Source organism: Pleuronectes platessa, chromosome 22 (assembly GCF_947347685.1).
Source record: "Pleuronectes platessa chromosome 22, fPlePla1.1, whole genome shotgun sequence".
NCBI lineage: Eukaryota > Metazoa > Chordata > Actinopteri > Pleuronectiformes > Pleuronectidae > Pleuronectes > Pleuronectes platessa.
In genome coordinates, this window is record NC_070647.1 from 11,047,927 (window position 1) to 11,075,653 (window position 27,727).

The following is a 27,727-nucleotide window of genomic DNA, read 5'->3' on the forward strand; positions in this document are numbered from 1 at the left end:
TTTGAATCTTTGGAGAAAAAAATATTTATTACAAGCATCTTTACAGCACAAAGCATTCAGGTGGTTATGTCTGAGCGAGGGTAGTGAACACTTGGTCTGAGTATGAAACAATGCGGGTGGAACTGCCATTATCTTTATATTTTATACACCAACAGTGAGCATCTTGGAATATATGTTTTAAAATGGACATCGTTACCGAGTAACATGGCACTTTACTGTGAAGATCACAGCTCTTGATGTGGCACCTTCTTTGTTGTTTCTCCTAAAATATTATCGAGGTCTCTTCGTTTACCATAACAACTGCTATTGTTTTATATATGATTCACTTCAAAAGAAACAATTCTTGAAACACGGATATAAAAATACCAGTATTAAAATATTAACTTAGTATATACATCATCATTTTGTACTATAATGCATTAAATTATTATTTGGTTAGTCTATTTTCTACTTTTATCAACCTCTGTGTACAACAGTGTTGCCATTTTAATGCACACAAAGATATCGCTGCAAAACTTACGTGAACGTTTTAAAACAACTTAATTGCAATCGCTGAAATAAAAGAAATGTCTCCACCCTGCCACAGTTGCTGTAAGTTAAAGAAAGGCTTCCAAATGTCCATGCATCTAATTAGTGCTACAATTTAAATAAGCCCAGTATCGAGGCCAAAATCGCACATACACAACAAAAAAAAAACTAACGCTATGTTGCACATATTTGGTCTTTTATTTGCTCAACAGTTACAATTAAAAATGTCTTCTCTCAGTAGATTTTGACCTAAAGTGATATGTCTCTTGACATGTCCTTATGTCGGCACATATACAGTTTGTGCTCATGTGGTGTTTGAGACGGCCTTTCTAAAACCTTGACCTGTGTAAACCATCAGTGAGTCTGATATTGTTACGTTGTAAAGTGCAGGTCACAATGTGATGAACTGAACTGTTAAGAGATGATGCAATTTTTAGAGCGGTGGCTCTTCCTGCGACCAGTCTGTGAGCCATGAATCTGGGAAGAGAGCGCCGTTACCCTCGTCGGGAAGTCCTCGGCGTAGTAACGCCCAACTGGTCGAGGCTGAGGGATTGGCTGACCCAGGAAAAAGCCCTCCTCCTCGGAGTCTGAAGACGAAGAAGAGCAGGTAGAGCACCAGTCTTCCTCATCTCTGTGGAGACCCATTAAATGTTCAACCCGTGGGTCTCCTTGTGTCGCACCCTGAAGCATAAAGTCAGATCTTGTTTGGGAATAGGCCAGGGGCAGCCTGTGTGAGGGGTGCGGTAAGAGCATAGCACCACATGGGGGGTTTAGCAGACCCTGCTGCTGGGGCTCGTACGGCCTCTGGGCTTTGTCCAAGGGAACCATGTGAAGGGCGTTGTCCGAGCGGGCTTTGCGGCTCCTGTGGTGTCGGCCTGGCCGGTGGTGGTGCTGCTGCCTGGTACGCCCGTGATGGCTTGTAGAGTGGCTTCTCTCTCGGCCCATCTCCTCTGGGCAGTACACCCTCCGCTGTGGCTTCTCACTCATGGGATGCTTTCTAATACTGACATCGAACCCATCGTTATATCCATTGTCCACAGTGTCTTCTGTGAACTTAACCATCTGAGGAGGCCTGGATTGGGACTTGCTTCTCCTCAGTGCTGGGGCGTGGACAAAGGAAGCAGGGAGACCTTCTGAATGTGGGGACAGTGCGTGATGTCCTCCGGGTCCACCCCCCCAGGCCAATGCCACCTCCTCCTTGTCTCCCTTCTCCAGGATAAGGTTCAATGAGTTGTTACTATGGTGATGATGAGATGAGTTAAAGGTTCCCATGTTGCTCATCTTCTCACAGTCATCTGCCATCGAGGGGTCCTGCATGGCAAGGGTGTAGAGTAAAGGTCTCTCCCTGCCATCGGCGTCTACTGATGCACCTTAAAAAAAAAGTGAACAGCACATTTTAAAATCATGTTTTGAATAAAATGAAAGTACAATATGACTGAATCCATCAAACAGTAGCCTCCTTACCAGTGATGTTTGAGAGTGCCAGGGAGTCCATGGAGTCTCCGACCCCCTGCTCAACCTTCCTCAGCTCGTCAGCGATGCACTCGAGGGAGTCATCATACCACTGCCGGGTGTCTGGCCAGCAGGCCTGTCTACCCGGGCCGGATTGGTCCTGATCTAATTCCAACTCTTGGATCTTTCTGGCACTGGCAGGACCCGGATGACTCCCATAGGCAGAGTCTCCCATCCCATCCTGGGACTGGGCCCAGTACATTTCAGGCAGGTGTTTCTTGCTTATCAGCCCAGGACTAAGGCTGTTGGCTCGGGATTGACTGGAAGTCTGGCTCTGGGTGGGACTGGCAGGGGTGGGAGAAGAGGCGGCAACCCCCATCGATGTAGAATCAGGCTTTAGCCAGGGATCAGAGACACTAATGTGCCCAATTCTGTCGCAGCTGGGGGTGGGGGATTTCACGGGTGGCTGCTGAAGTTGGTGTAACATCCCCCGGTCCCCAAACTTAAGCAGCAGTTGAGTCATGTAGTCCTCATGCTGCGCCCATTCCTCTGGGTCCTCCTCCCCACAAGCATCCTGCTCCTCCCGCTCCCTCCAGAACCTCTCCTCGAGGCTGAGATGGGCCAGCTTCCGGCCCATGATATCCACGTCGCCCTCGGCATTTCCGTCACCATCACCATTCACAATCTTATACTCAAACGTGGGGATGGCCGGAGGGGGATTAAACAGCTGCGACTGCCTCCACTGTTCGGCAGGTCTGCTGCTCTTCCCCATGCGGACGCTGCGCCGCGATTCCCGAGAGCGGGCCGACTGGAAGGCAGAATCTGATGAGTCAGAGGCATGAATATCTTCTCCCTGGCTACAGCCCTTTGAGCAATAGATGCGACCTTGCTTTGGAAGGAAGGGACAGCCAAGCAAGGATGTCTTGCACTGTGCGCAACAGAAGCACTGGTCGGTGGCATGCCAATGTACACCTTCGTAGGTCATCTGGGCGTGATCGACACCTAAAGGGGCATTAGATGAAGAGATGAGCATAATAGCAGTAGCAATAGCATTAGCATAGATATTTCTTGACCTTCACAAATATAACTAACCTATGTTTTCACCACAGGCCTCGCAGTACTCTGCATACAGGGACTCGAAGCAGCCACAGCAATAGGGCCGGCCATCTTTCATGATGTAGCGCTGCCCACCGAGCATGATCTCGCACTCAAAGCAGGCAAAGTGCTTCATATGCCAGTGACGGCCCTCCGCTTCAGTGCACTCGTCTGAGAAGATGATCTGAGGGGAAACACACACTCTGCTGTTAGGTATGTTGAGCTCCAAGTCATTGCCACGGTTCACTGTAAAACAGAAAAGGATTTGTGGGCGCTGCTTCAATTATTGCCACTCACCTCGTCACAAGAAGAACATCTTGGTTTGAGAAGCTCAGCGTGGTGTCTTCCACAGAGAGCCTTGCCATTTTGGTAGAAATAGATCAGATCCACCAGCAGCTCTTGACACGTGGCGCAGACAAAGCACGCTGGGTGCCAGCAGGGGCTCGGCCCTGCTCTGGATGCAAAAATGGCCATCTCCCCTCCGTTGATGCCTCCACTGCACTACGATTCCAACACAAACAACAGATGATCCATGAGATTTATGCTTCTGGCATGTTGTTGCACAAGTTACAGTGGCCTAAAATGAACATCGGGGATTCCAGATTGGCAGAGCACGTTCCTCACAGAGTGTATCTCCTTACGTATGTCATTATTTATAAAGCTGGGTTAGGGTTCGGGTTACCTTGAGTGTCACCATAATTTACGCTACCTTGAGACAAATGCACACGGGAGTGACTTTTTAAAATAGAGGCGACACAGTTGATGCCGGTGACTCATGAGGAACGCGACATAAACAAATGAGAGATTATGGCGATAAGTATTCAGAATATATCTGCAGTGGTTCTAAAACAATGAAGGCCAAACAACAGGTGGCCATACAGTAAGCTGCAGAGGAACACGATCCATTCCAAACACATTAGTATCTCCACAGTGATGAAACACAGCAACAGTTCATAACAAAGATACAAAGCCATTTTTACTTTAAGGCAACAAGCATGACTATCTTACAAATGGTCTCCAATCAGGGGCTGTTTCACTCTGGTCTAACAGTCAGTTATTCATTGGGTGTTGCTGAGGAAGTGACATTTGTGGTCACTAAGAATAATCCAAAGCAGAATATGCTGGCCTTGGACTTGAGTCCTAAGATCGTATGACTCCACAGAGACTATCCAAACAAAACGCATCTGAACGTGCAATCATGAGTCTTTATATAACCCTGTGCAGCTATGGGATAGCATGCCCAGCTGTTAAGCATTATTACCAGGATGCACAGAGCGGGGACTTGGACGTGGGGGGTGTTGCATGTCCCGGGGATTTACAGCAGCAGGAAACTGGAGCCTAACAAAGTGGGTGTGAATGTATGTAAATATGTGCGTATGCCCTTGTGTCCGCGATGTATCTTTTAGACGACCTGAGCATGTGCACAATGTTTGCACGAGTGTATGAACATGTTTCTGAGTGTGTGTTTGTGTGTGTGTGTGTTTGTGTGTGTGTGTGTGTGTGGTGTCGCCGTGGCTGAGCCGCTGCTCTTGCTGAATTCCTGACAGAGGATGTGGTTTTCTCATTGGCCGCGGTTGAATTAGCCGGAACCCACATAACACTAATATTTAATTTTGTTGCGTCGAAAGTTTTTCAAACAAAAGAAAGATCAAGGGGAGTTTGAATGGCACTGCATGCTTTGTTTGAAACACCATCACCAAATGAAAGATCGGAAATCTTTTTGAATTTTTTACGATTCTGTGTTTCGTAAACTGCTATGACTTAAAGCAGGATGTCAAAATGGGGGCCAGGTGTACAAAGATGACCAAAATCCCAGAAACAAATAGCATGCATCTCCCAAAAATGTCCCCTGCCCACAGAAACCTCCCAACTCCTTTCCAGCAGCACATACTGGGCTGAGCTGCCTGCAGTCATACCAGCAGATGAGGATTTATCTGCCACATACTGTGACTTGTTTGGAAAAGGCCAGGATTTCAGAACACTACGCAAGAATCACTTATTAACCTGTGCATTTCTTTTTTTTCACCGTCCGTCACGCTGAGCTATTAATTGGCGGCAGGAAATTGGCCGAATTCCTCAAGAGGAACCGGCTTCTCTGCACGGCTTGAGCATGAGCCTCCCCAATTTCCCCCGCTTCCTCTCTCGCCCTAATGAGGACGTTTATGTCCGTGATTAAAACCGTTGCATTAGCCAATCAGGGTTGCGCCTCGGGCTTCCTCGCGTTGGGATTGGGCGGTGTGTGTTAGCTGCTTCGTGATATAAATAACTTCAGAACCACCGGTTGCTTACTTTATGGCTATATGAGAGCTAAATGACGCAAGTGGTGTTCCTGTGTGTGTGTGTGTGTGTCTGTGTGCATGTGCGCTCCCAGGGATCCATGTGTGGGACTTACATGTTCACAGCGGGTGTGTTGCAGAGCTCGGGGCAGGATCTTGGGTGTTCCTCTCCCCAGTGCCTCCCTCTTCCTCTGGGCACTGAACATGTGGAGCTCCCTTTTCTCCTCCTCTGTCAGAGTATGGCAATAACGCACCTGGTCAAAGAAAAGAGTGAGGTCAATTTACAGATAAAAGGTGGACGAGTCAATATGGGCCTTAAAAACATGCAGCCGTTACTGCTGATGGTTGTAGCTTTCATCTTTGTGTATCACGCATGTATGGCTGGAGAAGGGTGTTCATTAGAGCTAATTTCGCTTGAGGCTGCGTCGGAACGGATGGCGCAACCCCTTCATCTGTGTTTGGTGATGATGGCCTCGGATTAAAGAGCAACACTGTCCTCGCAACCAGCTCGGTTGTTCTCTAAACAACAGTAAACGATGACACACACACACACACATTATCCCTGCTAACCACTGTTATGCAAGGAATCCTGCGGCACTGTGTTTCCTCAACCACAAGGCCTGCCGACAAACATCATAAAAACAATGTGTGTGTTTGTGTCTCTGTGTGTCCATTGTGTGTCTTCTGAGACCACCTCCGTCAGACAGAAGCCCCCCCCCCACCGACCCTCTTCTCTGGTGATAACCCCTCCGCCGTATCTCCCAATGTAAACTCTATTAACACAGATGTGAAAGGAGCAGTGCTGGTTTACACACCATAAAGCCATAGTACAGAAGAGGCAGGCATGTGCTTTACTGTCACAGGAGGTTTCTCTTTCAGTTTTTAGTCAAGCAGTTGAGAGAATGCGGCCATTGTTTTAGTTTTACTAGAAAAGGCGGCGGAGATTGTCCAGGCTTTACTCAGCTGCTGGCTTTAGTTTAGTTGGGGCTAATTACCGTTAAAGTAAAATTCTTGCCATTGTGATGCGACGCTGATCCCAGAACTCATTTATTCAATACACTAACAACTTTAAGTATAGTGTGCAATATTTACTATGACTACGGGAACATTTTGGTTTAATACCAGAGACGTTTTGAAAGAAACAAACCCCCTAAGGAATCCTGGTTAAAAAAGTGTTTTCACATCGGGATTTTTTCCCCCGACACCCTGTCACCGCCTCGCCCTCATTATCTCTACCTCATTGTCGTGCGGCGGCAGCTGGTAGAGGAGCTGTCGAATCCTGTGCTTCTCTCCGGGGCTGTTGACGTACGGCACCCTGTCCTCCGGCAGACAGGAAAAATACATTTGGACCTGAGGACGGAAGAAAAGTAGGAATGAACTCCAGCAGACGGTGAAATCAGTAGTTTCCAGAATAATGTGAAATGAATGCTCAAGAGGACGTTTCTCATGCTACAGACGAAGGAAGTATGTTCAGTTAGACCCAAAGATCCCCAAATAGCAAGTATACACAGGGTTTTTAACCAGGAAACACAATGATTTTAGATCATTTCAAAGTTCAATGCTGGAAAAGGTGCATTTCAAAAACCTGTGTCTACGGTAGACTCATTTGACCCCGGAGTGAATGCCGTTGGACCAATTCCCATTACAGACCAAAGCCAGATATTAGTAGGTGTTACTGGTTTTTTTGACAGGTGGAAAAGGGGCTTAAGTGAGACATGTTGTCTGCAACAGTGTTGGTCAGAAAAGCTGGAGGAGGAGAGTCTGTCCTCATGTGACACTGTGGGCCAAACATATCAATCTCCATTCAGTCACAGGCGCCTGAGTGTGAAATCTCTGCACACACAAGAGACAGGCACGAGACTGGAAGTGTCAATATTTGCTGAGGCTGATTCCCCCTGACAGCGGAAACAGAACCTTGGATCAAATTAAACTAGTTGTCATGTGTACCGAATCTTTTAAATGTGGTGAGGGAAAGTATGCAAAACTGTCAGAATTGGAGGAAGCTTTTCCTTTTCATGTTTGAACCGACAACATGTGATGTTCGAGGCCACACAGCCTCATCTAAAGTATGAGTATAACTACCTACATCACATTTAACAAAGTGGCCTGAATTAGACTGCTTGTATTACAGTTTATTGATTATTCTATGTCTGAATGAAGATCAGCTGAACATGTGTATCTTTAAATACATGCAAATGGCTGTAGAAACATCGCCAGCTACACTAAGACTGCTAATAGAATGTCTGCATACTTAATATCCCATGCTAGTGGTATACCGGTGTTTACACTCATTCTTTGAGAGATGAAGGGTATAATTTCTATCTATACAGAAAGGTTTAGGTATAACAAGTCAAGGTGCTTACCTGCTCGGGCCGGAGTCCCGGTGGCACCCACGCATACTCCTCCAGCGCACACCCGGAGTCGTCGTCGGAGGTGGAGCTCCTCTGGAAGCCCACAGATATCTTCCCCATCTTTCCACCAGCACGGGCCTCCATGTCCAGGCCTCGGGGAGGAGGAGGACGCTCCCCTCTCTCACTGCGCTCCAGATTCATCACACTCGAGCGCTGTAAATATAAAAGAAAGGGGATTTAGGAAAGACGGTTACAGAGCCCAACTTCTTCTACTCCTCCTCCTCTGTTTGCCTGATTCATTTTCATAATTGTGCCCAAAGCTCGAGGTTACCTACTTAGGTAACTTGCACTTACTCTAAATTCCTCCTCATTTACTTTAATCCCTGTATTTCTCAACAAGATAATAGTTTTTGTCCCAGCAATGACTTGGAGGTTGAAGGATCATGAAAAAAGGGAAGAAAAGACAAGCTCGTCCCACCTCTCCCGTCCTTTCACAATCCCAGCCTACTGTGTCACATTCAAGAATAACTAATATGATTTTCCATCCCATGTATGGCTCTGTGTTTTACTTTCTTTGTTTATCCATTATCATACTTGATAAAGAGCCCAAAAGCAGTGTTTGTCCATCTTCAAAGGGGATGTCACACAAACTCGGAAGATAGATACTGGAAAACCACACAAGGCTTTTTCCAGCATGATGCACTTAATGCAGGCGACCACCAGACTTGAATGCTCTGATGTTGCATTTAGTGAATGACATAAGACGATGAGGCTTGAGAGGTCTGCATTTCTACAAATGGGTCATATGAAAGAAATCTAGTTTACATCTAAATCTTGGTTTGACTCAACAGAATGCAGGAGAAATATCAGTTGGTCTGATCCACTGAGCTACAAAGCACCGAAGGTTGTGTAACATGGGGGCAACATGCAGTAAGTCAAAATCTACTAAACTGTCTTCATCCACTCAGACCAGAGCCTTCTTTCAGCATTTCAAACTTTTACAAGCTGATAAGAGTTGAACTGTAACATGAACGGGGATTAACTCGTCTCGTTGCGGAGCACCTCTCCCGCCTGCAGCAGTAGCCGTCTTATCTCGGTGGCCATGTCCTTCTGAGCCCCCTTGGCCTGATAACTGCGCTTTCGTCTCAAGGCGTTGAAAAAGCCACTTGTGTTTTGCCTCTGGGTCTTTTGACGTGTAAATTGGCACCAGAATGGAACTTGTTTGGGTGAAAACAGACTGAAACCTCCCACAGGGGTCATTGCAAACCACGTAGGCTTGAAAAGCAGAACTATCAGGGACATTAGGGTCTTTATTACGTCCATTGATTATCATTATATCCTTGACTCGAGAGCAGTCAGTTCAATGTATTTATAACATGTTGCTTGTTCCAGGTGATAATCAGTTACTTGGGGTCTGTGTGAAAATGGCAGAAGTTGGGCTGAAATTTATGCTTGACTTTTTTTTAAATACCAAGTGTTCTCTGAGAAATCGCCTTTTTTCGCTGTGTGTAAAAAAGTGGGGGAAAGAATTCCAGGATCCTCCCACTGATCCGGCACCGCACCACAATTTGATAGGTTCTGTCAAGACCCATAATACATCCTTTGCCTGTAAGAATCCTTTTTTTTTACTGACCCCACCTTCCCTTTAATAATCTTTGAACAGTCATTATCAGATTAAAATAAGCTCTTAATTAAAAACAAAAAGTCCACGGTATGTCTACATCAGTACTTTGACACTTCTGTAAGTCATAAATAGGCGCCGTACTTTACTGTACTTTGTGCTCATCATTCTTTTTCTTTTCTGAAAAACCCGACGATGTATCTGCACCCTGAAGTCTGGGTTTTCTTGCAGGGGAGGGTCAAAGGTCAGCTGCAACTGAAATTGCAACCTAAACGCTGCGGGAGTGAAACCCCATCTTCTCAGAAATGTCAACTCCTGTCTGCACAGCTCGCCCTCCGGGCTTCCGACACCTCACCACACAGTCAAACCGCAGTAACAAGTCAAGGGGAAATATTAGCATTCAGATTAGCATACAGTTGAAAGGAGCCCAGGGCTTCACAACACTGACTTTTTAACAGCATTTCTAATCTGTAAGATTCAAACACCAAAGCTCTTATCATGGGACAAAAGGGTATTTGACTGCTGCTTTGTTCTTCCGTGACTAATCTATCAGGTTTTATGGTGGGACAGATAATGTTATCACTCAGTCTTTTCTCTGCCTACTCTGCTTTATCTCAACGAACCTAGTCGTGACCAGTAAGTGGTGCAATTAATAGATTTCTCTATATTATTGTTTTCTTTTTCTTCGTTCTGTTTATTGGCGGGTGGCTACCAACCTCAAGTTGCATCACCGCCATCTACCGCTGTACTTCTCTTTCCTTTTTCATTACATTAAAATGTTTGTTGAAATTTTTTTGCGGAGCTTGGCATTTAGGAGTAGGCAGCCATTAATGTTTCCTTTGATGTTTTAGCCAACATGGCTGCAGGTTTGGTTTACGGCTAAATTTACGCATGACATATGTTAATGGGAACGTGGGCCTGGTGCCAGGGTTCCAACATGTGACGTCTGAAGCATTGGGCCACACAGCTTCATCAAAAGCATGAATATAATTACCCATACCACCTTTGACAAGATGGCCAGAACCAGACTGGTTGAATTAATGGTGATGATTCCTTGTCCAATTCAACATCTTCGAAACTTTGAATCTGGGTGAGTTATTGAAATAACTCCTTATTTTCCATTACCAATTAATCTGGCAATTATTTACACAAATAATCAACAAATAAGAAATGTCAGAAATGTTCTGAAGACTTGTTTTGACCGGGCAAAGATATCCAGGTTACTTCTGAGCGTGAGAAAATAAAAGCAGCAAATCCTCCCTTTAGAGAAGCTAAAATTACTCCAAACTGTAACTCAGCTAATCGATTAAATGACTAATCGAATCAGTTTGGCGTCGTGCATTTGAGGATTTCTTCCTTCCCTCGCATCTCTGGCCTCTCATCCCACAAGTAATGGGCAAACGGTGACTACAGATTCCTGAGCCAACACACGCAGCAACTCACATTTCACCATGTCACCTCCTGGCAATAACACAAAGGCGTTCTTTGTGGAAAAACAAAAACAAAATGTCCACCCATTCCTGCTCCAGACTTCACACACGACGGGGATGTGACAGGTCGAGGCCGGAGGGGTTAAAAAGAGAAACCTTTTTTCGGGGAAACAGACGTTCAACCGTGTGTGTCCTTTCCTGCTTTACTGACACTTTCTAAGCGGCTCTCCGTCACCGAGGGATTAGTCCAGCACATATTATTTTCAAATGAATACAACCTCAGGCAAACTAAAGGAATACATCCTAATTTGCAGACTGTGCCAAAGTGTATCGTGTTCTCTCTATAGGCATATATTTATTAAAACTGGTGCATTACAGCTTTAGTAACCAGATGTTGACAGATATGGAGATACTAAGAGCTTATTCGAACTAATAATGGTTAAAAAAGTCTATTTTTCTTCAACATCGTGGGATTTACTTTAGAAAACCCTTTAAATTGTGGAGTTCAAAGGCCGAGGTCATTGCTCCTTGACTGCTGGAGTGTTATTTTAAGGCCAAATGGGTGTCAGGGGCTGCACGGGGGGATTTAACACAGCTGGCATGGGACCACCTGCACACACACACACAGTCCCTTCACTGTTGTCCATGCACAAAAACACAAGATGGAAGATATAGACTCATGCATGTTGCACTAATAAAGCAATACACACATACAGGATCAACTCTCAGCCAAGCTCAAGTCTCTTCAGCTCTTTCTCAACTGATTCAACCAAGAAAATCTTCCACATTAATTTCCTGAACAGCTCACACAAGCATTTTCCATAGTCGAGCCACAAACGTGCTTTTCATTCATCAAAAACCTTTCTGAGTTTCAAGAAGTATTCACAACCGTGTCCCTCTTACCTCAAGGAAAAGCATCTCTGGTTCCAACTCTACACAAAGCTCTCATCCACTTCCGAAAAATGTCCTGGTCCCGCAGAGCTTACATGTCTGCAGCATCAAGCTCAGCCTGTCCAAGCTCTACTCAGATCCAGGTCCCGCTCAGTCTGGACGTGTCCCTCACCCCCCTAATGTCTCAGGCTTTCTGAAAGTCAGCTGTGGTGAAGTTGGGGGTGGGTGGTGTCCTCTCTCAACAACTCATTTAGCCGTCCAAAACTTTGAAGGACCAAAGAGCAAGGAGGGAGGGCGGCGAGGTGACGTCTCTATCTGCAGTGTATCTGATCCCTGTGAGTGTGTGGGAGAGTGAGTGGATCAGTGTGTGTGCAGCTCTTCGGGGCAGCCAAGCTGTCGGCCCCTCCCTCATTCCTCCCCCTCCAGAGCAAATCGCCCTGCACTTCAGGCACACACACAAACAGCCTTAACACCCCTCCTCTCTCTATCTCACCCCCCTTCCTCCACCAGAGTGACACCTAGCCCCTCTACCAGCACCACCCTCCGCCCCCAAACTTGGCTGCAGGACCCCTGAAAGCCATATGACATGTCCACCCGTCTCTCAAGCTCTTTTCTCTTTGTTTTTCTTTCGTTACATCTCTCTTTCTTCCTCCGGATTTGTTTTGTACTGCAAGCAAGACCAGTGTTTTTATCACGCCACATTCAATTCACTTTCCTTTCTACCTGCAGCAAAAAAAAAAGAAAAGAAGAGTTGGCATTCCACCTTTTTTTTTAGGCAGCGTTAAAAAGAAAAAGGCAGTTTTATTCTGGTCAGCTCCACTCTGCTCTTTATCTCCCTCCAAGTCAAACTTTCTATTTATGAAACGAGTGACTGCACACGCCAACACATTCTCTCTGTCGTTAAATGGATCCTGGGGTCATCCGGTCTCATGCAGCTCATCTAATTGAGCTGAGGTCGAAATTAATTTGTACTCGGCTGCAAATTAGATCATGTGCCGGATGATGCAAATGTTTTTAGCCCAGCAGCACAATTATCTCAACAACAAAACAGTTTGTGTACAAAATTTGACAAAATGAAAACTAGAGGTCTGTCCATTCTGATATGGACGATATAGCTGCTTTCAAATATGCACTGAAGTGTGTAATTTCCCTGAATCAGAAAATGCAAATGTCCGTAACTTTTCATGCGAGACCTCTGGTAAAGTGCAAAATGTAAAAATAATTCAAGTTCAATTCACTTTAGTAAAGTTAACTTTTTATTCCTTATGTTTTGTGCCTCATTTCCTGTTTTATTTTGAAAACTCATATCTTGTTTCAGGTTTTTTCACTTCCTGGTCGTCCTGATTACCTAAACCTGGTCCATAATGTGTCACACCAGTGTCTTGTTGTCTCTGCTTCTTAATCGGATTGTTACTAGCTTCACGTGGTATACTTTAGGTTTACGGGGCTGCGATGATAGAGAGCTCTTTAAAGTTGAGCTAAGGAATAGCAAGGGGTTGACGATCTTCCACCTGTCATGTGATCCATTGTTAAAACAAAGATTTGTTTTCCGACATATTAAAACTTCAGAAAATGGATCCGCTGCGTTGGAAGCATTTAAATCATTTAAAAAGCAGCTAATGATTTATCTTTGTAAAACTGAACTCCTTGTGTCTCGCTGGGTCTCTTACTGGTTAAATATTTACCATTCTTCTTCCTGAGTCAACCTCATCCATCTCAGGAAATTTCTCACGCAGGAGACACGTTTTCTCACTGATTCCGACATCCAACCCCACACCCCACACCTCACCCCTTCCTATTTTGGGAGATCTGAATGAGCCGAGGGGGGGGGCTGCTGCAGGTCATTGTCATGCGTTTTTGTGAGCACTTCACTTCAGGAAACTCATGACAATGCAGCAAAACTTAAAATTAGAAGTCTTTTTGAGACATATCCCTCATGTAGAAAAATGTTTATCGTTTTGCCGATAAAAAAGCTGCACTAATAAAAACCAGTAGATGGACATGAAAACTACGGATCCACTGGGTATTTCAGAGGAAGTCCGATGTGATTGATTTGGAGAAGTTGTGCATCATCCGTCACTATGAAAGGCTGAAAAGCAGCAGCGGCTTCATTTAAAAGGGTCTAAAATGACAAATGAGTTTGCTCAATTGTCCGGCAGACAAAGACGTCCTCTCCCCTGACAACCCCACAAAGTGACTTGCAGCGAGGGGCAACCGGTCCTGCTTGTCACACGCCAAATTACCTGTTACGAATGAGACACGACTCAGTCCACTAACTACCACGGAGAGGAGGATCGAGATGGAGTGAAAGATTCCCTGTGTGCAGATAGATGAGACAGTCTTATGTGCTCTGCCATCGCGGCCTTCCTTTCCTGGCAAGCCGACGCATATTTGAAATTGAGAGAGACGAGATTGGCAGTCCAGTCGGCGGGTAGACCTTTCAGAAAAGCACTCAAGTTTTCCAGGGATCTTGGCGCCGCTCTGCAAAAGCCACTTTGCGTTTCACCCCTCCGAAAGACGTGCATTGAGTTTCCTGAGATATTTATCTTGATATACATTTCAAAAGCTCTGGAGTTCCTATTTTAGGAGGACGGATTTCAAGCGACAGACAAGAACTTAATTCAAATAACAATGAGCAGGGTGAGGAATGCTCTTGTCTGAATAGGGGACATGTCCGAGGATGAGTGGCTTTACCCCCAGACAATAGGCAGATACCAGCCCTTCAGTCCGGGCCTGGGCCTGTGGCCAAAGACCCGCAGCTCGTTGGAAAACACAAGAGAACGGCTGACCTTGCTGTCTCTTCTGCTTCCTCTCAGAAATAAAAGGGAGAGGGTGCGCACGGAGCAAATTCTTTTGGGGTTTTGTTATTAGGTGTCAGTTAGTATCTATTAAAGCAAAAGAACATAACGATGCCAGCCCTTTCTGCCACAGGAAAAAACGATCATATTGATTTCTGTATGACATCACGCTGTGATGTGATTACCCTGCAGCTTCCTCATTTCACAATAAAAGCATCGGCTTTAATGGATCGTAGTGATAACGTGGCAAAAGCGTGATATATCAGACCCCTGACAAGCTATCAGAGATGTTCTGAATGAACGATATTCTGGTCTCATTCACATGTCTGAGGCTGAAGAGCGAGAACTAACTAATGGCAGGTTTATGCAGTGACCTTTAATCCCCTCGTCCTTACAAATACAAACACATGATGCGCACATAGAACAAATGCACAGTTCCATTAACAGCTAGAAATGCTAGAATTAATCCAGTAAAAGGAAAATAACTGCCCAACAAATATCAGTCTATCCCTAGACTTAGGAAAGTCCAATGTTATTTAGACTGAAACCTTTAGATGACTTTTCTTTCAATGGAGGCAAAAAGCTTTGGGCTAATGTTCAGCCAAGATATAGTACTATACCAAAGACTATATACTGGATAAACACACACAGGCACACACTTGGCACAATTCCTCACTTCTCCTTAGAACAGAACTCAACTGTTATTTTGGCCTTTTCTTCTGAGGAAACCTGCTCTTATCCAGCAGTGACGTGCCTTATTTTAATTTCTTAAAGTCATTCACACCCTGACGAGCGACACTGTTTCATCCCCAGGAGGCAAGAAGGGACTTTAACTGCTCCCTTAGAATGCAAATATCAGGGGGGAGACGTCCTTTTGGTTGATTGAAACAGAAATCAACAAGGACACTGACATGTCCAAACTTGTTGAGGGGGCAGTTTGACGTAAAAAGCCAAACTCAAACAGAAGTAGAAGTAACACTGAGTACAAAACTAATGATATACAATAATGTGGAAATAACTATCCTAACCAACGGGGACAGTATACAGTATGCAAGTTTGTAAGAAGAATCACCAGGTCAACGCTAAGAGCAATGTGTAACTTTTCTAAAAAGCCACTCAAAGGCCACAAATCATACAAATGCGGTTAACAGTGCACACTAAGCTTTCACAGTGTTGGACTTGATTGTACACATGATGGAAGAAATTACATGAAGACTCAACGACACTTAAAGACAGGTGGCTGCATTTGAAAGTCACCAAATTTGACGGATGCATACCCTGACAATTCTGCCACAAAGAAAGTTTCAGGGAACCGGGTCTGACACCGGTTGACAGTGATACTGTAAAAGCAAGACATCTTTCTACTCACTGGATAATCCTAAAAAAAGTTCTGTATCACGGGTAAAACTGTGGAACCGAAGCTGATGAGCTCATAAATCATCCATGGGGAATTTTAAACTCTTAAAGTGAAACCAATGTAGACTTTACAGCAGATATTTTACATTTTTAGTTCTCTGCATGGCCTTTTGTCATAGGAACTGGTTTGTTGTTAGTGTATCTACACCCTCTATGCTAAGCAGTCTTGATAAATACATGTCATGACTTGTTTTAAATCAGCTAAGTTCCACTGACACAGGCCAGACAAACCATGTCAGACACAGTTGCTTAACATAAAGTCCTTAGATCCACGTCTCAATTCACATCCATTATGATTCAGCCCCATTCACTCAGACAGACGCCTCTCAGCAGCTATTCACAGCAGGAAATGGATCTTTAGCCATCGCCAACAAGGCCCACCAGTTCGACTGGCCGCTGCATATCAGATCAGTGGCGGTCCCGTTCTGTGGCCTCACCAGCTCAGTGTTAATATTCCCTGACACTCCCAAGTGGAGTGTGATTTAGGTTTCTGGTCATAAAACCCTCGGCTGAGATTTGTTAACCACCACCGGGTGTTACCTGCACACCTCTGGGACAATAGGACCGCCAATAAAAGCGCTATAAAATTCAGGAAATTGTCAGGTAACTGGGAATTGGAGTTTTAGTAGTGGTTGGCTTGAGAAGCTTCTTGTTCAGAACTCTACTTCCACCATTTTCAAGTAACATAAAGAGTGGGAAGTGAATTTTTAATGACGACTTTTGAGGAGGGCAATCTAGCCGGGCCGTAACTTTGGGCCAGACTTTGGGCCGCCTCTTCACCTAGCGCCGCCAGCAGGTCAAAAGTTAAACATCTCAACATCCGCTAGATAGGGCTGTCGATTTTTCCAAAATAAATCATTTGACAAGACTTGCAATCTGTGTCACGCATTAGGTGAAGGTGACAGTGAGTGCCCTCTGCTGGATCGAGTCACATGGTCTGATGCGCTTTGAGAATGTAGGTTTAACTCAAAAAGGGTTATTACAGTTTTGAATAAATGTTTGAAATTGAATTTTCTTTAAATTATTATTTTCTTTCTTGAGAGAAGTGTACCCCTTGACAAGGTGGGAAAACCCTTAGATATGGGGCTCTTGTTTGTCGTTGGTTTTTGTGCTCGATCAGAAGATCACTAAAGCTACTCATTCTCTTCCAGGTTAATAGCTGCTTCACTGCAGCTACTGTTAAACCTTACATATGTATCTGTCAATCTTAATTTATGCTTTTTTTCCTGACTGTATCCCTGCACATGTCGGTAATTATTCTGACATTCAGGAGGATTTAATGTAAATCCCTTCACCGCTCACAGGCTGATACTGAGTCTGTTGAGGAATTATGCTGTTTTGATGTTGTCAAAAACATCGAAGATCCTTCCCTCCTACTTCCTAGAAGTTAAGTTCCTCATTATTATCGTCATTACTTTTCACGATTTGGCAGAGTCGACCGTGCTTTAACTGCTTACTACATGTCATTACCTGAATCTGACTTCATACACGGCCTCAATGTACCCGTAGGCTACAACGCTTTGCCAAGACAGAGTCTGCTTGCATACAAACTGTTTAATTAAACTATTGAGTGCATACACGGCTTCTCTCAAGCCATGCATGATTATTTTTTTTGTTAGAACATGCACTGCTCCTATGGTGAGATTAATTTATTACCTCCCCCAAGAAGATTTTATATTTTCAATCTTGTCTATTTGAAACAAGGTTATGCAAGAACTACTAAAAATATTTCCTCAGAGCTTGGTGGTGGCAAAATGGGAAATTGGTCAAGAAAGAACCCATTAAATATTAATGCAGCTCTGGACAAAGGGGGAGATCCAGTGAGAGTGTTTTTTCGACCGATTTCCCATTGAATAATTCACAATTCTTGATTTAAAATGCAATTTCATGCTGTTTGGTTGAATTTAACGGGACTGATGGGCCTTGGTTGAATTATTCGCTCGTCTGAGTGCCAATTCTAGTTTTATATATTATTTATACTGTAACAGATGACATGTCAAGTCTCACTCTCTCCCTCAGACCAGACTTTCTCCGGAATGTGGTGTTAATAAACAGCACAACACCTTGTGGGCGGCATCCACTGTGCACACTGTTCTTCCTGCTGTGTTTTAGATTTCTGTCCAGCACATACAGACCATGGATGTGCACATTTAGTCATGATTTTATTTTTAGTCATGCTTTGCCAGGCAACATAGGTGAGCCGCTAGAGTCTTTGCTTCCAATGATGTGAGAACTGGCTTTGTCTCAACAGTGCTTTGGAGCTGCAGGGATTCTCAAACTCTTATCAAGGAACTGGAATATAAGTGAGAAACACTGCTGTAAAACTATAATAGCTATTAGGGAACAATAGGACCCCTTTGTCATTAGTGCGTGTTGGTGTGTGTGTGTGTGTGTGTGTGTTTGTGTGTGAGTGAGAGAGACTGAGAGAGAGAGAGAGAGAAAGTCTTGTGCATCCCATCCAACATTAATTTGATATTGTTAAGTGATGCATTCCTTCTTTAATAAAAGCCAGAGGTCACTGTAACCACCGCTGTGAAAGCTGTGTGTTTCTGTCTCTGTGTGTGTGTGTGTGTGTGTGTGTGTGTGTGTGTGTGTGTGTGTGTGTGTGTGTGTGTGTGTTGTTTGAAGCTTGGTAATAAGAACCCGGCCTGCTGCGATCACCTTGTCTCACAGTGTGTGCTTCAAGATGGTCCTCGACAGAAGAGAAAGAGGCAGATATTAACGAGTGAAACAGGAAAAAATATCAAGAACCAGACCGTCTCGTTCTTGTTGAGGAAAACTTATGCATCACTGCAGTTTCAGCTTCACTTGAATGGTAATATATTCACCAGGGTCACGACTGGGACACTGCTGTGAAGCCAATAAAGTGAAATAGACGAAATTAAAGACGAAAAGTAAAATGCAATAGTTGCTTGTTAATGAAAAAGTAAGTTGTACTTTAATTGTGAGGGCATGCGTGTTCCCAAAAGACAACATAAGAGATGATAAACCAGTTTCTCTTGTTCTTGTTAAAAGGAAATTAAAGGTTGGCACTGAGGCTGCTCCCATTCCAAATAAAGAGGCTTATGATCGATGTGTCAATGTTGCTGGTTTACAGTGTGCCACATATCTCAGGCCAAGAGAAATAATAGGGCTATGCCAGTCTAACTACATTTTAGCATACAAGCAAATTGGAAAAAAAAGCCAAATATGACAACATAATGAGGCAAGATGAGCAGGCAGGTTGCATCACAATATACTTGGGAAATTGTGTGTGTGTGTGTGTGTGCGTGTGTGTGTGTGTGAATCCCCTCATGAATTTTGTATAGGAGATAAATGTAGGCCACGGATTGGGGTTGTGTACACAGAGGCTTAATGACAGGATCCTGGAGGGATGGCACATCAGTCAAGCGGAACTGACAAGACAAGCACACACACACACAAACACACACCTGCTGTGTATTACACAACCAGCACCCTCACTTTCCATCACTTTCCCATAATCTAGCGCTGAAAACACAACACGAGCTGGGAACAGAGCATCGGACCGAGATTGCAGCCTCGAGCTCTTGTCACACTCGGGCTGCGGCTTGGCCTTGATTGGCCGGCAGAGTTCTCAAGGCTGCACAGTGTCATAGGAGGGTGTGTGTGTCTGAGTGTGTCTGTGTGTGAAACCATATATTCTTTAGATCCACATCACATTTCCAAGGCGCTTTTTTTATGTGGTTTGCTTCAAATGGGATACTGAGCCAGCGATTGAGAGAGATTTCGAGGAAAGACAGATAAGAACAGCTGAGTGATATCAGCTGAGCTCAGCACGGCCGCAGAAGCATTCTGGTGGCGGGTTTGGATGCCACGAGGGCGCCAGTTATCGAGGCTACGTGTTATATGAAAGCCGCTTTGAGCTCTGCACTTAAATAAGCTCCCCTATCACAGGGAAAGTGGCCATGTTTGCGGGGTGTTTGTCCTCCTCCTCTCCCACAGACCTGTGGTTGAATTTGGCCGGGCAGCCGCTGTTGGCATTCCACACCGACCCTTGAGTAGCGGGCCCGAGGTTCACGGGGTAAACAGACGAACCGTTTGGTTTGCTGGGCTGCCCGAGGGGCCCGCCTCACCCTCTCTGCTGTCCGTCTCCTCGCCTTTGTTTTCAGCCCTATCCTCAGTTGGCCACTCTGTTAATTCAGACCTACCTGACTGTGCTGACTAAAACCTTCTGGGTTTGCTATCAGTCCTGCCCGGCGACAAGCTCAGCTCTCTAAACACACACTGGACGATAATCTGCAACAGATGGGAGACGGACCCGGGGAGGAAGTAGTATAAAAAAGGATATACAGCATATTTATACCCCTCTGAACCAAACGATAGGGTTTCAGTGAAGTTCCAGGCAAAGCCGGAGGAGAGTTGTAATGATGTGCATGGCGGCGGCTCTCGAGGGGCTTAACTGGACATATTACTCGGCGATATAAGCTGCCCGTCCGCAACCAGATGTCTGAGCATCCCTGAGGGGGATTCCTGAGAGTTTTTCTTCTCTGATGGGAGCGCACTCCCATTCACACACTCCTCAAAAGACGTATGCAGTATTGAATAAACAAAAACATGTGCAATTCGATGAAAAAACACACAAACATACCCCGCACATGTTGGATTTCACGGGTGGCTGGTTGGAGATAATGAACGCTTAAGCCCCCCCGGTTTACTGTCTGGCTTTCGAGGTCATTAGAGTAAACACAAAAGACATTTATTTACTAGCTCATTAATGCAAGTGGCAATTTAAGCTCACTTTCACAGGCAGGGAAAAAAAGAGGAATGGATGAATCTCACAGGCCTGAAACCCATACAACAGTCAAATCACTGTTTGTATTGGTTTTGCAAAGAGCAGCCGGGAAGCCCCGAGCTTTCATCAGCTAATCACTGTGGTGCGTATCTGTTACATCCTCCCTCTCAGGGAGATGAGGAATACGCCGCCGCTTGATTACTCGCCACAAGTCGGAAGCTTGTTTAAGGAGGAAAAGATTATTAAAAGATGGTGTACCTCTTGTAAGAAAGTGCAGGTTTCCCTTTGAGGAGACGTTTACCGTCCAGGAACGTCTGGTTTGAACATAATAACCACTGATTCAGTCGGCTTGAACGATATTAGTCATTTCATCTACTGTTACTCTAAAAATAGTGATTATTGCAACTTCAATGACAAATTTCTACCGGGGACACAAGTTCTCAAGCCCAAGTGAATGTGCGACTTTTAGCGAATTTGGTGAAAATCCTGTAATTCCCCCCACCCTCACTTATACAGTGTTTATCATAACAGGCAATTTCCTGACTCCGGTTTGGCATCAGATTGGCTGGAGCCGTTTCCCCCCCTGGATGGATTAAGAGCCTGGTGTTCCACTGGGACAACACATAGATACAGTGACAGATAGGGCATGTCCCTCAGAGACCTCTGCAGAGACAGACGACCACCCAGCAGCCAAGGGTTTGGGGGAAGTTTAAATATACGTTTCAGTGTAGATATTTCCTTTTCAAACAGTGAAACCTATATTTTCACAAAGCTAAAAAAAATAATCTGTGCCTCATCTGCTTCTGTTTTTAACAGACAGTGATTAGTCAAAGGAAAAGACAGATTTATGAGGGCATCCTGTGCCATGCGAGGTGAAACGGCAAAAGACGACCCTTTGTACAACCTGTTCAAAGCTGTAATGTCGGGCCTTTATTCTGCCTCGCCGTTCTGTACAAAAAGTACCACCACTGAATGGATGTCGCATTGTTCCAGCTCTACGCCGGCAGCGGAGGTAGAGGCAGAGAGAGCTTGGCATGGCAGATCAGAAGCCGACAGTGTTACGTTACACATTGCGACTCTGATTCTAGAAAGCCGGCGCACTATCTAACATCAACAGCATTATTCCAGGCTTTGCTCCAGTGTGAACCAGCAAAGCCGAAGGAACGGGAGGTCTTCTTCACGGCACCATAGCGGGATCTCAGTTTCCAAAAGGGATAAAGTCGGGCTAAGGTGGGAAAGGAAGGCAAAAGGAGAAGACTGTCTCTGATTAGAGTTGAGACGTTGGGCTCAGGAGTTGGTCTCGGCCTCCGGAACACAATGTCCAACACATGAGACCACATGAGACCAATTTAGGACGGGAGGACTGAAGCCAAGTCATGTTTTCCTGAGGCATGCATAGAAAATCCTGATCCCAGACTCGCACATAGAGAAGTTCCCCCTATATACATTCACTTTGCAGTATTTATGAACAATTGTATTTTTATCGCTCTTTAAATGAAGTTACGTTTCCCCCCCGTGATGGCTCGATAACAGCTTTCTGTCAAAACGAGTAAACGTTGCTTACATTTTAAAAGGGACATTTTTCAAAATGTTTATATGATGCAAACAGCTGCAAGTCAAACTGCTTTCATGAAGGAGGCTGTGTTTTGATCTCACTCACGATTGCATGCCATAAAAATTTCAGATTTTCACTATCAACAGAAACATTCTTTTTTTTTTTGGTACCAGGGCAGAGGTTGCATTATAATGTTCTCTGGTCAGTTTAGAAAAGGGTTGGAGAGAAAACATGAACCCAGCAAACAGTAAAATAATTTTGTATTATTTTTTGATATGGAAAACGTCAGGAACATGCAGGAGGCAGCAGATAACAATAATTCTAGAAAATGCCCATAGCATCAGACCCGGACATTCACTTTCTCAGATACCACCCCTCTGGAATACGTCTGGAAAACCTCCAGACTTCAGTGCACATCTGAAAGCAGCTAAACTGTGAGACACAATCACGAGAAGTGGACGTCGGAGGTTTTCACATCACTCCGGCAATAATCTGAGTGATGTCGAACCCGAGAAAAGCCCCAAATCTGTTATGGAGACCTTTTATGTTTTACCCAATCAAAAACAAAACTGAAGGCTATCATTTGTGTTGAGCCTCAGGGTGGTCATTTGACTGGGAGTAATTATGTGGTTTGTTCCTGTCTTCCTATACCAGACTGCCGTGCTTCTATCTATACTGTTTACCTTTCCTTGAGCTTTAAAGCCTTTTAATTATTATCATCTAATAATCGTCCCCTTTAATGTCTCCATCGCTGCAGTGGCTGGCGACTGGCAGTGTCTGGGCAGATGTGTGTGTGTATGTGTGTGGCTTTATTCATCATCAAATAGAGCTGTGTGTATGGGTAATTAAGTTGGTGCCAAATTGACTCTCACTTGCAGGCACGAGTCGGGAACTTTCAACAACACCTCGCTCTTTGCATCGCCGAGCAAAGTGCTGCGGGCGACTTGATTTCAGCGGCAAGTTTTGACACAGAAACAGGAGTGCAGCTCCCTCCCGGAGTCCATTACTCAGTGTCTGATAGTCTGCCTAAGCCCTGTATTACTTTTCCTCCCCACAAGCTGACCATAATACCAGGCTTGTGGAGCCAGTGCGGCCCGCAGGCTTCGCTCTGAAACCACTCAATGAGCTCAAGGATCACGATTAGCGTTCGCACATCAAGGGTCTGCCCCCCCCCTCCCTTAACACACACACACATTCACACACTGCACCCTTCACCCTCTCGGCACAGCCATGGTTTGTGGTTACTGTGAGCCGACACACATTTATAAGCAATATAAGCTTCTCTTTCACCATTTATAGAGCAATATTTCTTTCAGAAATAAATCACATGACCAAAAAACTCACTTTACCTTGACACGTATTGAAAAAGCCAAAACTATTTCAACGCAGGGCTGCAGCTAAGGGTTATTTTCATTATTAATTAACCTCTTGAGTCATTACTCTGTTCATAAAGGTGCTAAAGTTTATTTTTATTTTGTCTGTAACGTTGTTTTGGACTTTTTATATTTTATTACTTCACAATTCTATTGTACAGCATATGTATATGTGTGTGTATATACATATATACATTCTGTTTTACTGAAAGGGGTGAAAAAGAAAAAGGTTGCTCCATATTTTTGTACATACCTAGTGTTTTTATCCAAACTTTATAAACTAGGGATTTGGATGATGCACCTGATAGCCTGTAGAACCGGGTGGTTCCAGTCTAAATCTATAATTATTACATGTCTGTTCTTCCAAGAAATGTCCTGTTTTTCATTGTGCACTGATTCTTCTGTTTGCTGATCTGGCACTTCACTTTTTGGCCCCTCACACAAGCTAAACTACAGGGGATGGCTGCTTGGCAAGCAAATGTGAGTGTGTGTATTCATTTGTGTGTGTTTGTGTGTGTGAGGGTGTGTTCCTATGGTTTGGAACCACTCGCGCAACCCCACACTCGATTTATTCCAGTTTGACAGCACAAACTTGCCTGTGTGTGCACAGGCTGGTCTGAGCCGTACAGACATAACAGTGTTGACTTGGCTTTCTGTTTTTACACACACACACACACACACACACACAAATGTCACATTAATGTTTATGTTTCTTATTAGTTCTATTTATTTATTCTGCTGCCAAATCTTTGCTCCAACTCAAACACAAGATATCTGCAAATACTGCAGGACCCCCACTGATCCTGAATCAGCCAGCAGCAAACAATCCCACATGTATACACCATTAGTTTATGGTTATGATTTTATGGACTGTAAATTTGTGAAAATGCTGTAAAACACTGTAAATCAGTGGCAGGTCTTGGATTTTTCTGTATGAAGGGCCATAAAGGGGCCATAGTTTACAAAGGGCCCAATTATATGTCCACATCCATGCACACTTCTTGATTCACTAAGGTTCACATTAACACATTCCTCTATAGCTTTGATTCAAAGCCACACATCTAAACGTCCAAAATTACAAACAAATTGTTAGTAAGTGACATTTATTTTTAAAGATTAAAGAGAGGGCTGGGGCACTTCGGGAGTTAATCAGATTTCAGCTAGGGCCAGTGCCCCCTGGCCCCGTCCCTAGAGACGCCCCTGCTGTGTATTCATTATTGAGAAGGACAGAGCCATTAAATTTAGCAAACCAGGATTTAAGCTTCCCATTAAAAAGTTGCAAAATTAGTCCTCATGCTACTTTAAACCCTGTTAATCTCCTTTTTGGATTGAGTTTTCAACAACAGTTTCACTGCAGTGTTCATATGAGGTGTTTAAGTGGCGAGGCCAGAGGCTCTCAATCTAGAGCACCGTTGGTCGCTGAAGCAGAAAAAAGGTTTTCCAGGAGAGAGTCCAACAATATCAAAACAATCTCCAGGCTGGATTTCCTCTCTGGCACTCAAACACCTCGCTGGAGGACGAGAATCTGGGCTGCACATGAGAACGCACGAAGAAGTGCAATCGAAAGATAGCGAGAACTGTGTCTGTCGGTTTAGAAATCAACCATAAACAAAAAGGAAAGATATGAAGCAGAAAGTCATGATCCATCATCCTCTTCTTCTACCAAAGCCAGACTAATAATTCTGTGACGCTACATGTCCAGTCCAGAAACCTGAAAGGTCGACTCTTCAACCATTTTCACTTTAACGTGTTTAAATATAAAATCTAACTTAACACCCTGGTTTGCATTTGTTCTGCCAGTAACCCCCCCCCCCCCCCCCCGAAAATCTGAACATGCAGGACGCAGGACATGATGTATGAATTCTACTGCGGCAATCAAATTTGGACAAAATTGGCAACAGTCATGTTGGCAGGGCTGTCTGCGAAATTTTTACCCTGCACCTGTTTGTCGGAAATTTGCGTTCTCACATACGGCCCTTGAGGAATATTTCGGGAAAATGTCTGGGGTATATAAAATAAGCCAAGACACAAGAGTGGCATCAATCTTCTTCTATATAAAAGTCCACGTTGAACTATTTCTTTAATTTATTACTGTTGCCCACGTGTTACTGTTGACGTCAAACATACCGATCACCTCAGCTACTGCCTGACTTGATTCTCTCATGTGGTCCAAATGGCTGACCAATTAACAGCAGCTTAACTCCTGAGCCCAAACACCTATCACACTCACACACACACAAATGCATGACCACAAGCAGAGTCGGTAATGCAGATGCACTAAAGAACACACATGTGTGTAAGCAAAGTAACATAAGCACTTCCACTCTTTACCACACACAGACACACACACACACAGATACGTACTCATTAACAAAGGCTTAGCATTGCAGCATGTATACCCCCAGCGCAGTCTGGCCTCCCACTGAGGGGGAACACACCTCATGTCACCTGATCCTTGGCTGCACTGATCTTGGATCAGCAAAAACTGCCCGGCAGTCTTTGATTGCTTTAATACATACTCATAGACATGTTTAGTTTGAGCTAAGTTAAGATTGACTAAATGTTGTTAACAAAACTAAAGATTTATTATTTATTTTAAATAACTCTGACCTCGGATACTTTTGAGTATTTACAACAACAAAAGAAACAACAAGATCCCAAAGGCTGCAGCTCTCACTCACTGCAGCATCTCCACCAACCTCCCCAACCGCTAGGTGCCACCACTGGCTTCAGTACAGATCCCACTTCACTGTAAAACGTCATCATGTATAGGGCTCATGATCAGTGTCTAACATTCTTCTTGGGCCCTTTTTTAAAAACTAATTTACAAACTACTTGTGCTCAAAGATGCCAATACAAGGCATGCAACTGAAGAAAAAAAAAGTTACACCTGTTTTTAAATGTGGATTTAAATCTTCAGTGTGATTTGAATATGAGAAAACGCTTTAGTTCTGTGTGGCTGAAGGGATGTGGCTTCGCTCTGTAATGTTTTCTGAGGATCTGGGGCTGTGGTCTGTCAACGCTGATGTGATTCTGAGGAGCTCGTAAAAGAGAGAGAGAGAGAGAGAAAGAGGGGGGAGACCACCTGAGTGACAAGCAACAGCTGAGTCCACACATCTGGAGACCAAAATGCAACCCCCCATTAAGTGCGTCTTTACGCACAAGAGCGCGCACACACATTCCCCACGGACGCAGCCACAGATTCCCTTTTTTCACTCTTCTCCTTCAGGGAAAACGTGTCATCGAGTCTCAACCACCTCTCTTCTTCTTGTTTCTCTGTCTGCCCTTAAACTCGAGGAGAGACGAACTATTTCCCTTTTTCTGATGCCGGAATGTTCCAAAAAAGATTCAGGCAAACAAGCCTCTCTCCACAAAGTTTGTCTTTCCTAAATCACCAATGGAATACGCACGAACAGCTTCATGGAGTTGAAGCGCAAGGTTGGAACATTTCTACAGAAAACAAGAGGAGCAGCCCTGTGCCAAACCCGGAGCACTCACCTCTCAGAGGACACAACTTGATCCAGGAGTCGGGCACTCGAGTTATTCCGTTTATCCAAAAATATAATCACGACTGTAGCGGTGGTGGAGGAAGAGACATCCAGCAATCACGACACGCACCTCACTGGATGGACAGGAGGGATTTCAGTGCATGATCGCGGACACACACACGCAGCGATGGGGCGAACTTCAGGGCTGAGCGCTGCGCAGCTCTGGCACCAAGTTAAAGCGTCGAAGAAATGACATTAGCGCTGCTGTGCGCCTATTGGCTTAAACTCAAAGTCGCCCCCCCTCACTCCCTCCCTCCCCTACACACACACACACACAAACACACAGGCCTCCCCCTCTGCTCACTACAGTGAATTTTATATACATCCACCCCGTGAGTTTTATGGAGGCATGACTAAAAAGCAGTGGCTGATCTAGGATCTTTCTAAATCAGGGGTCATAAAGGGGCCCACAATTTAGGGCCGAATCCAACATCCATGCCCAATTCCTGATTCAGTAAGGTGCACATTTAAGTCATTTGGTGTTAGGTTTATAGAGCGCAACAGTCGCCGCCCACTCTAAGAATGTCTCTGGTTATAGAAGTAAGTTTCCCATTATTTTTTCTTCATTGACATTTCAAAAAATCCTAATTAAGGAGTTGTAAGTGTGGAATGAGGTCGACAAAAAAAAAGACTAAACTGC

General features: G+C 44.5%; 1 protein-coding gene across 2 annotated transcripts; it reads right to left on the bottom strand.

Moving 5' to 3' along the window:
• Positions 1-6: 6 nt before the first annotated feature.
• prickle1b (prickle homolog 1b) lies at positions 7-27,272 on the bottom strand. 2 transcript variants are annotated; one of them, XM_053415423.1, is made up of 9 exons: positions 27,038-27,272; positions 11,657-12,367; positions 7,715-7,915; positions 6,588-6,701; positions 5,468-5,605; positions 3,373-3,576; positions 3,073-3,259; positions 1,993-2,982; positions 7-1,898 (listed from the first exon to the last, which is right to left on the bottom strand). In XM_053415423.1, exons 2-9 carry the CDS (start codon positions 11,669-11,671, stop codon positions 943-945), a joined length of 2,805 nt encoding a protein of 934 aa, XP_053271398.1. In that variant the 5' UTR covers positions 11,672-12,367; positions 27,038-27,272; the 3' UTR covers positions 7-942. The 2 variants fall into 2 exon arrangements, with proteins under 2 accessions (XP_053271398.1, XP_053271399.1); XM_053415424.1 differs by lacking the exon at positions 11,657-12,367.
• Positions 27,273-27,727: the final 455 nt, after the last annotated feature.